This window comes from Medicago sativa, chromosome 1, assembly GCF_051527215.1.
Source record: "Medicago sativa cultivar Bolivia chromosome 1, Bolivia_mono, whole genome shotgun sequence".
Taxonomy (NCBI): Eukaryota; Viridiplantae; Streptophyta; class Magnoliopsida; order Fabales; family Fabaceae; genus Medicago; species Medicago sativa.
This window is the reverse complement of record NC_140749.1, coordinates 60,758,247-60,770,966: the sequence shown is the minus strand read 5'-3', so window position 1 is coordinate 60,770,966 and position 12,720 is coordinate 60,758,247. Positions and strand designations below refer to the sequence as shown.

The following is a 12,720-nucleotide window of genomic DNA, read 5'->3' as shown; positions in this document are numbered from 1 at the left end:
TTCAATTCCTTGAACCATCCCAAATCAATCGTGGGACTGAACACATCAATTGTTAATGACATTGACAGCAAGCAATAACCCAGAGTTCTGCTTGAATAGAGGAAAAAACCATTTGCATCTCTAGCAATGCCTCCACATGCTACCGAAACTCCTTACAAGACACAAAAGTATCACAATTTTTTTTTTTTTAATCATTCCATCTAGGGCCGGTCTGCGACCAAAAAATTGATTCACCTTATGGACTGCTAGTTCAGGGCTTATAGGAGTGCATTCCACCATAGTAACGCGGATCTCATTGACCAAATTAACTCTCCACTTGCCGAACGATGCTGCCACTGGTATGAATTTTGTTATCAAAGACAAACTCATTTCGAGTTGACCAAATCCAATCAAGGACAGCACCAAAAACAAATTTCTGGATAACTGGTTTCACAACATCCCTTCTACAACTACTGGAGATGTAATCGGTTATACCTATTTACAAACTACTCTTGCATCGATTAAAATTCCAATTTGAGTTAATGAGGAAAAAACTATACATTTAAATTTCAGCACAATACATTGTGATAAAATTTTACCATAAAACTCATGTTTTGATGAAAATTTTGGATGTTCTTAAGTGTAAATGTAACTAGATGCACGAAAGCTCATACCCGTGATTGTGAGTTTGCTATCCAACACTGAATTTTTGCATGAAAATATTAAGTTTGCTTCACAACTAGAACTTCTGATGGGAAACTAACTACAAAGTCCCTATTTCAAGGCAATCATTGTGGTCAAATGCTATGAAGCATTGACACAGACACTGACACTGACACTGACATGCAAACACAAATGATAAACTATGAAAATAGCCGTAATTGAATGTAATTACATGTCAGTGTCAGACATTGGACACCCCTTCAACTTGAAGTATCGGTGCTACATATGTCAAGTGTAATTTTTGTTCCTCGCCAAATTTCCATGCATGAAGACCCAATTATGGTTCATAATATTGTGGAAAGCATTATATGGCTAAAACTATTATCCTAAAGAAATTGAGAAAATACTGAACATCTCATCTCAGTTTTGAACATGTATAGGAGAAATGTATCATTGCAAACTACAACGTCATAATTGATTCAGGCTTTCAAGAAAATGTCCCAAGCCAAGACAATCATAGACATATTTATATAATCAAAGAGCATAAAACAAGAAACATGGGTATCTCCTATATATCTGTATGAAGGAAATACATATATTGCCCACATCCAGACATTATTAAAAATACATTAAACACGATTATTGTCCACTCACTGGGCAACTAATTATCACGTAAAGAATAGAAGTGCAACTAAAAGCAAAAGCAAAGTCCTTAAATTAACAAACTAGAAAGCATGTAATCGACATTGCACAAACAAGTTCTTTTGTGACATCCTTGTTGCCATATATGATATATCTTACACATGAGAGAGAGAGAGAGAGAGAGAGAGAGAGAGAGACTCTTTATTGTTTCACCATCATCATCAACTGGAACACAACCAACATGTCTTTCGATGTTTTACCAAACAATCCCACTATAAATAGTTTGTTGTAGTTCAATCATAACAAATACCGTTAAACTCGTTAAGTATGGAAAGTAGCAGTGTTTTGCCCTTTTTTTCAATCTTATTCATAAGGTTGCTTTTTGATCCACCTTGGCCTTTGTATAGTCCGTCATAAACTGAGCGATAACAAGCAACATTAGGTTTGACACCACCTTTTATCATCACAGCTGCCACACTTCTAGCAGATTTCACATCTCGTTCGGTAACTAAAGTAGGAGGGGTTGGAGAGGCCGCGGTTCTTGATGCTGCCTCCAATTCTATTTTTATCATTAATAAGTCAATTTCTTGTTTAAACTGACCGGTAGCAGATTTCATGTCTCGTTGGGTAACTAAAGTAGGAGGAGTTGGTGAGGCGGTTCTTGATGCCTCCAATTCTATAAAGAATTCAATTGCCTGTTTAAATTGACCGAGGATGCAATAACCATAGACTAGATGATTATATGTGGAAGAATTAGGGTTGATGTTGTTAACATGAATCATTTCAGAATACAAATCATAGGCTTGGTTAACAAGTTTATCTTTGCAGAGCCTGTATATGATTGAATTATAACACAGCAGGAGAGTAAAGTCACCTAATTCCCTGTCAATCTGGAGTGCACGCCTCAACAACTGTATTGTTGTGTGCGTTTCTCCTATCTTGCATAGTCCTTTGATTAGAACAAGATAACACTCATGGTCCAACTGAAAACCCTTTTTAAGTATGATGTCATTGTAAAAGTGCATTGCTTTGTGAAACTGATCTCTATCACAAAAACCATTTTGATCTCACATTGACTTTTGAAAATCAAGGTAGCACTTTTTATCTCCTACATATCGAAATAAATATATTATTTTTTGTATTTTTTATAAAGGACGCAAGGTGATTGAAAAATAATTTGATGTTTGTTTTGAAAATATACAATAATGGAAAGTGCCTCAGAATCACTGGAATTCATCATTATAACAAACTATCAAAATCTTATTCATTCCTTTTACCTCGGAAATACATGTCTAAGGATGAGATATTCTCTATTATATTGTTTCATTTACTCTATCTCTAGTAGTAAAAAATTGCCTTAACAACAAGATTACATATTCTCATGTCTAGTCTAACTTTATTGATGAGGACCATTAAACATGAATATCCATTTTTACATCTCAAAAAGTCTTAGACTATTCTCATACTTCAAACCTTTTGTTGAACCATATATTTCTAGCAACATACCTTCATTTTCATTTACCAAAAGGTTGCCCAATATCTTAGTGAATTATGGCGTTTAAAATCATTCAATCTTCTCATTATCAACTCCAACTCTCACTAATGTAGGAGGGATTGGAGAGGCCGCGGTTCTTGATGCTGCCTCCAATTTTATTTTTATCATTAATAAGTCAATTTCTTGTTTAAACTGACCGGTAGCAGATTTCATGTCTCGTTGGGTAACTAAAGTAGGAGGGGTTGGTGAGGCGGTTCTTGATGCCTCCAATTCTATAAAGAATTCAATTGCCTGTTTAAATTGACCGAGGATGCAATAACCATAAATTAGATGGTTATACGTGGTAGAATTAGGTGAGACGTTGTTCACACGGATCATTTCAGAATATAAATCATAGGCTTGGTTTACAAGTCTATCTTTGCAGAGCCTGTATATGATTGAATTATAACACAGCAGGAGAGTAAAGTCACCTTCCCTGTCAATCTGGAGCGCACGCCTCAACAACTGTATTGCTGTGTGCGTTTCTCCTATCTTGCATAGTCCTTTGATTAGAACAAGATAACACTCATGGTCCAACTGAAAACCCTTTTTAAGTATGATGTCATTGTAAAAGTGCATTGCTTTGTGAATCTGATCTCTATCACAAAAACCATATAAAAGATAATACAAAGTTTCAGCAGTAGGATGATGACCGGTGTTGATGATCTTGTTGGGAATAATAGAAGAAACAGAAACAGCACCAACATATCTTCTCAACATTGTTTATCAGGGAACACTTTCTTCACAAGCGATCTTAGGGTAAATAATAAGGTTTCAAAAAATATCGTTTTGCTAGAAACCCTAGTGCTCAGAACAGTATGCGTTTAGGCAGTAAAAAGAATAATAGTATGCGTTTATGGAGTTTAATTGCATATTTTTAGGGAAGCTTAATGGCATGTTTAAGTAAATGGTCCCTATAAATATTCAGAATTTTGTTTTTAGTCCCTACAAAATAAAATCACACTTTTTAGTCCTTATAAAATTTTCCATCAACATTTTTAGTCCCTATAAAATTTTTCATCAGCATTTTTAGTCCCTATAAAAATTTTCCATCAGCATTTTTAGTCCCTAAAATGCTTAAGGAAAATGTCACATGGACTAAAATGTGTGATTTTATTTTATAGGGACTAAAAACAAAACTGTGAATATTTATAGGGACTAAAAACTTAATTAACCCTTTATTTTTAGAGTAAATTACACTCCCCTTCCCTCAAAGAAGCTTAAATTACACTCTCATCCTCTCTTATGTTAAAATATACACTCTCCTCCCCTCTTATTCAAAACATATTAGAAAATATTTCACTACCCTCCCCTAAGAGAAGCTTGAATTACCTCTCTCTCCCCTCTTATGTTAAAATCTACAATTTACTCCCTCAATATTTTTTTTTATTTCTAATAATCTCGCAAAAAAATAATAATCTAACACACTTTGAATAAAATAGTATTTGTGGGTCTATTTTAATATAATCAAAATTTGAATACATATTTTTCGGTATTTTTTTATTCACAATTTCATTAACATATAGTTTTAAACACTATTATGAAATATGAAACAATCATAGATAAAATTAAAATATGTGAAAAATTACTAAAGACAGTAAAGTATGATTATTTAAAAGTAAATTTTATACTATAAATTATAAAATTAATTATAAAGAAATGAATTTATTTTTCTTAAATGGTGGTTCAAAATTAGTATATCATAGAAATATTTATTTATGTTTAAATAGATTAAAGTGTAGTTCATATTTAATTATTAAGGGAGATGATTGTAACTCGAGCATCTTATAGGGTAGGGGAGTGTAGATTTTACCTTTCAAGGGAGTGGAGTGTATATTTTAACATACGAGGGGAGAGGAGTGTAATTCAAGCATCTTTGAGGGGAGGGGAGTGTAATTTACTTTTATTTTTATTTTATGTGTTTGTCGTCTTTTATGTTTTAACTTTCAAACGTTTTTAAGTTGGTTCAAAATGTTGGCAAAGTTGAAATTAGTTCGTCCTTTTAGTGAGTTGGCCATTTGAAAGGGACAATTCATAAATGGAATACATTTTTTTTTGAAGAAATGAAGACAAAATGTCACTCATATAAGTTCGTGCAATTAGGGTTCATCCTCCCAAAATCCATATTCATCCCCCCTTCCATCTTCATCTCCCCGTGAATCTTTTTAAAACTTCATTTAGGTTAAAATATAGATCTACAACATTATTATGATGAAAGTTTTTACTGGCTATGGCATATGCAATCGGCCGCTCCAAAAAAGTTTATAAGCTTAATTAGTTTTTTGGCCCTCTAAGTTTCCCAAAGTTGTGATCTTGGCCCCCTAAAAAAACAACTCTTTTCAGGCCCCCTAAGCTTACTTTTTGTTGCAATTTTGGCCCCCCATGCCAATTTTGACCCAGTCAACGGACACGTGGGCGCCACGTGTGTAAATTTTTTACTCCCTTCAGTCCTTATTATTAGAAACAATTGACTTTTTTGGTTCATTGTATAAGTGATGTATCTAGTCTATATTTACAATAAGATACATTAATTATTCTATGAACTTAAAAAGTCAACTTTTTCTTATAATAAAGACCGGAGGGAGTATTTTATTTTATTTTTGTTTTTTTAATTTAAAAAAATAAAAAAATATTTTTGTAATTAAAATGAAAAATTGTTTTTTTAATTACAAAAATAAAAAAATAATTTTTAAATTTTTGTTTGTTTTTATAATTACAAAAAATAAATTTTTTATTACAAATAAAAAAAATTGATTACAATTTTTTTTATTACAAAAATTATTTATTATTTATTTTTTAATTACAAAATAAAAAATACAAAAATAATTAAAACATTGGGGAATTAGTCACTTTAGTCCCTGAATAGGAAATGAGTCGTTAATTTAGTCCCTGAATGTAGACTTTGTTAGTCAATTTAGTCCCTAAATGCAGACTCTGTTAGTCAATTTAGTCCCTGAATGTAGACTCCGTTCGTCACTTTAGTCCCTGAAATTGACCAACAGAGTCTACATTTAGGGACTGTTTTGAAATTTCCCTGCATTCAGTGACTAAAGTGACTACTCTTTTCCTATTCAGGGACTAAAGTGACTAATTCCCCTTAAAACATTACACACGTGGCGTCCATGTCAGCGTTGACTGAGTCAAAATTGGCGTGGGGGGCCAAAACTGCAACATAAAGTAAACTTGGGGGGCCTGAAAAGAGTTGTTTTTTTAGGGGGACAAAATCACAACTTTAGGAAACTTAGGGGGCCAAAAGTGTAATTAAGCCAAGTTTATAATAGTATTCTGAAGGTGGAATGTAGAAGGTTAGCTTGTGTTTGTGTTGAAGTGGATCTGACCCTCCTAATGGTTGGAGAAATTTGGATCAATGACCCCTGGGTACAAGATTCAATATAAAGGTTTACACATCATCTACACAAGTTGCGGTTGCAACGATATTCTAATCGAAATTGCACCCAAGTTGTGTCGTCGTGTTCTACCAAACACCACCAACCAGCTGCACAACATACTAACTATATAACCCCTCACGTGCCCAACCAACCCACCCCAAATAAAAAAAAAAAAAACTTTGTATTGTGTTTTAAGAAAAAACATTATCATTGTTAAAAGCTAAATTTACGATACAACTTTTGTAAAAAAAATGGAATACAAATATCCACTTAAGGCTTTGTTTTGGAGTTTTGAGAAGAGAGAAAGGGAAGACTTTAACGGGTGAAAAATACGAGGGAAAATGGAGAAATCTTTTAAAAAATTTTAAAAAGTAGTTTTTTTAGAGAATGATAAATTAATGCATATGATTACTATATTCTTAATTTTAAAAATATTATAACAACATAACATAGATTAAAGGCTTAATAGCAGTTTTCGCCCCCTAACTTTCACGAAGTTGCGATTTTGGCCCCCTAAGAAAAAAATTACAAAATCGCCCCCTAAGTTTTGCAACTGTAGCACTTTTGGCCCCCTAAGGCAAAAAATAAAAAATAAAAAAATAACACGTGGCACCTCACTTAGGGTGCCAGCGTAGACCGAGTCAAAATTGGTCTTGGGGGCCAAAACTGCCACAGGTGCAAAACTTAGGGGGCGGTTTTGCAGTTTTTTTTCTTCTTAGGGGGCCAAAATCGCAACTTTGGGAAAGTTAAGGGGCTAAAACTGCTATTAAGCCTAGATTAAATTTGAAGAATTCATATAAACCTTCCAAAAGCCCTCAAAACCCTCCTTTAATACAATTTTTGAGTTCCCCCAAATGAGAAGAGTTTTGTATTATTAAGAAAAGTTAACCCCCCAAAGTCATCCCCTCCCATTTTCCTCTATTTCTTTCACTTGCTCGTTCCTTTTTTCCCAAGCTTTCCCCTCCAAACTCGCAAACAAGCCTAAGAAAACTATTTTCATTTTAAGATACAATATTAAGATTTCGTTTATTTAAACATTTATGGTTTAGTTATAAGTCTAATGACTTCCAAGTATAATGACTATAATGACTTCCAAGTATGTAACACTAGTGAGTTACAGTAAGTGTAAATGTGTAATGGTTTAAAGCCACTAGAGAATTATTGCTGTCATATATTGATACTGTGAAGGATTGTATTGATGGGTTTTTGTTAGTTAGTTATCTAAATTTTAAAATCCTCTTCATCAACTGAAAAACAGATCATCAAATTAAATATTGACAATTCCAAGTAATCATCCCAATACTCACAAATGAATCTTGCTTATACCTAAAACCTAGCATAAACCCATCATACGTACTGCATCAGACCAATATCAAGACTTTGAAAATACCTGTGTTCAACGCCTATTGCAGTTTTGGAATACTACAACATGCATTAATGTATCAATATTCATGTTATACATCATTCTCAGTGAAATTTTTTCCAAAAGAATCTCCAAACATGTATATATGAATTTGTGGATAACTGGTTTGACAATTACCGGAGATGTTCTCGCATATTCCACAAACTAGTTTTGTATCGATTGAAAATCCAATTTGAGTTACTGAGGAAATATTACACCTTAAAATTTCGGCACAATGCAATGTGCTAAATTTTACTATAAAACTCATGTTTTGATGAAAATTTTGGTTGTTCTAAAGTGTAGCTAGATGCACAAACTACTAAAAAGGCTCAGGAGTAAAATAATCACAAAAGCTCATACCGGTGATTGCGAACACTGGATTCTCTCCATGAAAATATTAAGTTTGCTTCCCAACTAGTAACCTATGATGGGAAACAGATTACAAAGTCCCTATTTCAAGGCAATCATGCATGCTGGTCAAACACTACGAAGCATTGATACAGAAACAAACACGACACTCTAACACATAAACTCCAATAACAAATTATGAAAGTAGAAGTAATTAACGGCATAGAAAAAAAAAAGAAATTAAATGTAATTATATGTGTCGATGTTGGATATCAGACACTCTTTCGATTCGAAGTGTTGGTGCTACATAGGTCAAATGTAATTTCTGTTCCTTGCCAAATTTTAATGCATGAAGTCCCGATTAAGGTTTCATAATATTGTGCTGTCCATCCAGAACATAGTCAAAAGAAATGTGGAAAATGTTATATGGCTGAAACTATTGTCCCGAAAAAATTGAGAAAATTCTGAACATCACATCTCAATTTTGAATATGTACATAGGAGAAACATATCAACTCCATTGAAAACTACAATGCTATAACTGATTCAGGCTTTCAAGAAAATGTCACAAAGCAAGACAACATAACCATATTTATATAATCAAAAGAGCATAAAACAAGAAACATGGATACCTCCTATCTGTTTGAAGGACATACATATATTGCCCAAATCCAGACATTATTAAAATTAGAATAGATTAAACACAATTGTTGTCCACTCACTTGGCAGCTGATTTCCTACAGAATAGAAGTGAAACCTATAACTAAAAGCAAAAGCAAAAGCAAAAGCAAAAACATGGTTATTTAAGTAGCAAACTAGAAAGCATGTAATTAATCTACATTGCACAAACAAGTTCTTTTGTGCCATCCTTATTGCCACACACACACACACACAGAGGGAGAGAGACTCCTTATTGTTTCAGCATCATCAACTAGAATGCAAACAACTTGTCTTTCGATGTTTCACCAAACACGCCCACTTTAAATAGTTTGTTGTTGTTCAATCATAATTAACAGTAAGCTTGTCAGGTTTGGAAAGTAGCAACGTTTCAACCTTTTGTGCAATCTTATTCATGATAAAACTTCTCGATCCACCTTGGCTTTTGTAGAGTCCATCAATAACTGAGTGGTAACTAGCAACGTTAGGTTTAACACCACCTTTTATCATCACAGCTGCTACACTTTTAGCAGATTTCACATCTTGTTCGGTAACTAAAGTAGGAGGAGTTGGAGAGATGATTCTTGATGCCTCAAATTCAATAAAGAAGTCAAGTGCTTCTTTAAATTGACCGAGGATGCAATAACCATAAATTAGATGGTTATACGTGGTAGAATTAGGTGAGACGTTGTTCACACGGATCATTTCAGAATATAAATCATAGGCTTGGTTTACAAGTCTATCTTTGCAGAGCCTGAATATGATTATGTTATACAAACACGTGAGAGTAAAACCACCATCTGCTGGTTTTTTGTCAATCTGTAGTGCATGCCTCAACAACTGGATAGCTACGTGGGTTTCTCCTATCTCACATAATTCTTTAATTAGAATAAGATAACAATTATCGTCAAACTGAAAACCCTTTTTAAGTATGATGTCATTATAAAAGTGCATTGCTTTGTGAATCTCATGTTTACGACAAAAACCTTCCAAAAGATTATACAAAGTATCAGGAGTAGGATGATGACCGGTGTCGATGATCTTATGGAAAAGAGAGATAGCTGAAGACATGTTACCTATGGTAGAGTGACATGAGATGAGGATAGCCCAGGTGTGAATGTCTGGGGAAACATCACGTAAATGATGTCTGCTGAATTGGACAGATTCATCCAATTTATTGAAAAGGGAAAGAACGGTGTTGTAAGACCCAATTTTAGCAAGGTTTTCAAAAATAAAGTTATAATCGGATATGGAAGCCAAACCTTGAGAGAGCATGATTTTGAAACATGAAACACCAGATGAGAGAGTATTGAATGTTTCCACAGGATGAGGTATATTGTAAGGATCACTCCAATTTGTGATAGGAATGAAACCTAATTGGGAGGCGTACGAGGAGGAGGAGGAAACAAAACGAGTAAGAGGAGGAAACTTGTTGCGAATAATAGAAGAAACAGAAACAACACCAACATATCTTCTCAACATTGACAACATTGTTGCGCAACAAAATCTATGTTGGACGCCGATTATTTATTTATTTTTGTTATCAGGGAACACTTTCTTCACAAGCAGTCTTAGGGTAAATAATTGGTTTCAAAATTTATTCCTAATCCTCTTAAAAAAAAAAATTATTCGTTTTGCGAGAGAACCCTAGTATTGTAACCAAAAAAAGAGAACCCTAGTACCAAGAATGAAAATACATCTTTTAATCAAGTTTGACAAAAATATCAAATTAGTTTTAAGTTTTTTATGTTTAATAGATCCTTAATGCCCTTTTAAGGACTTATTTGAAAGTTGAAACATAAAAACTTAAAAAACTTTAAATAGGTGTATTAAATTAACAACTAAATTGACCTATTTGAAACTTAAAAAAACTTTTGAAACTTAGACAAACTTAAAAAACCTATTTGAAATTTGAAAAACTCAAACTATTAAGAATTTGTGTAAATACTTCTATCTATCATTTATATATTTTTCCAGAACGAAAACTTTACCTTGTTCATCTTTAATACCCTTCACTTGATCCAAGTCCCTTGTCTTTATTTCACGTCCCTTAGCAAGTCTATATATAGATCTGTCTCTCTCCTTGGTTCCTAAGGATTGATATAACACATCAAAAGCTTGACTTCTTGCTTGTCCTACTGCATTTTTGGTCTCTTTCTTAGCTATCTTAGGGTGCGTTTGGTTTGCAAAACAGTAAGTACTGGACATAACAGTACAAGACAGAACAGCACAATACAAGGTAGAACAGCATAGGACAAATTTTTATGGCATTGAATAATTTTTTGTTTTATATGATTTTTGGGGGACGAAATGCTATTTTGGTATTTAAAACAACTTGTACGTGGGACAAAAAGTTGTGATGTGGTTTGGTGAGGGACAAAAATATCAGTTTTTGTCCTGTCCTTTGCCTCCAGTTTGTCTTGTACATGAAACAGTTTTACAAATCAAACACTGGACAACTGAAGTTGTTCTGTCCTGTCCTTCATTTTTTAGCAAATCAAACGCACCCTTATACTTTTCCCAAGTTTAAACATTTTTGCACTTAGACCATTCTTTGAAACATTCCCTTTTGATTCTAATCATATTCTGAACACTTCTGTTCCACCACCAAGGTTCTTTACACCTAAGTCCAAAACCTTTTGATTTTTCCAAAGTATCATTATCTACATTCCTAATATCTTGTGTCATCTTGTACCACATATCATTTGTGTTTAGTTGTGCCTGACTGAAACCTCCCTCTAAGATCTTGTTTTGAAAAATCATTTGTTTTTCACCCTTCAAATGCCACCACTTGATCCATAGAGCTTCCTTTTGGCTTATTCTCTTCGCACTCATCATAATCCTTACATCCCTAACGAATACTCTATGTTGAGTAATTAAGCTTTCTCCAAATAGAACTTTACGGTCCAAACAAATCTTTATGCCTGGTCAATTCAAACCCAGTCTAAGGTAAACAATATTCCTATCAATATCATTACTCGAATTAATGAAGAAATTTCAGTACATGGTGAATGGCTTACAATTACTAGACGGAAGAGAACAAAATTTGCACAACACTAATGGGAAAAAAATAAAACATAAACATGTTTTTGTTCCTTATAAATATGACAACCCAATCTTTAAATTAATAGTTAAATGGATATATTTTTACGAATAATATATTATTTTCCATGATTTAAATTAGGGAAATGCTAACAAGTGCTATAAAGAGCATTTTCCATGAATAATATATTATTTTCCATGATTTAGCAATTATTTTCACTTTTGAATCCTTAACAAGTTTTCTAAGGACACTCGTAAGCATGACCCTTATAATTATAATAACTAATTCTCATTTACCAAAAGTGTCGGTGTGTTAATTTTTTTTTTTTTGAGTTTTTATTACTCATAATAGTGAATACTATTTATTATTTAGGCTTAATTGAACCATCAGTCCCTTAACTTATTTATTTGTTTCCATTTAGTCTCATAACTCTTAATTTTTACAAACTTGTTCCTCGACTCACATGCTGTTAATCAATGTGGTCCCCTCAAAAAGGAGATCATTGGATAGGGAAGGTCTGCCAGATCTTTTTATAGTGTATCACCAACACCTAATTTATTTACTTTCTTCATCTTCTTCCATCCTCTTCATCTTCATTCAACCTTCATCAATCTTCATAAATTAGGTTTTTTTATTTTATTTTATGAAGATTGATTCATAAATTAGGTTTTTTATTTTATTTGATGAAGGTCGAATGAAGATGAAGAAAGTAAATAAATTAGGTGTTGGTGATACACTATAAGATCTGGTAGACCTCCCTTATCCAACGATCTCCATGTTGAGAGGACCACATTGATTAACGAAAAGTGGTTCAATTAAGCTTATTATTTATTATTTTTTACGATAAAATGTAAAAAAAACAAAACAAAATTAGTATGATTATTATAAACAATGAAATGATGTTTTTTCTTTTGAAATGATATTTCCTCAAATATAAAAGTCAGTAAATAACTCTTTATTTTATATCCCTCAATAAAAGAAAACTCTTTCTTTTATAAAAATGATTGGTAATCTATTGACTTATGAAGTAAGTGTACACTTCAATTTGCGAGTGTACCGTAGAA

At 33.0% G+C, this 12,720-nt stretch overlaps 2 protein-coding genes across 2 annotated transcripts; both read right to left on the bottom strand.

Moving 5' to 3' along the window:
- Positions 1 to 1,449: 1,449 nt before the first annotated feature.
- LOC146956019 (uncharacterized) lies at positions 1,450 to 3,538 on the bottom strand. The gene is made up of 2 exons (XM_085749002.1): positions 3,250 to 3,538; positions 1,450 to 2,104 (listed from the first exon to the last, which is right to left on the bottom strand). The coding sequence occupies exons 1-2, from the start codon at positions 3,536 to 3,538 to the stop codon at positions 1,578 to 1,580; spliced, it is 816 nt and encodes a 271-aa protein (XP_085605128.1). The 3' UTR covers positions 1,450 to 1,577.
- Positions 3,539 to 8,519: 4,981 nt separating this feature from the next.
- On the bottom strand, positions 8,520 to 10,121 carry LOC146956018 (pentatricopeptide repeat-containing protein At4g20740-like). The gene has a single exon (XM_085716384.1). It carries the CDS (start codon positions 10,102 to 10,104, stop codon positions 8,956 to 8,958), a length of 1,149 nt encoding a protein of 382 aa, XP_085572510.1. The 5' UTR covers positions 10,105 to 10,121; the 3' UTR covers positions 8,520 to 8,955.
- Positions 10,122 to 12,720: the final 2,599 nt, after the last annotated feature.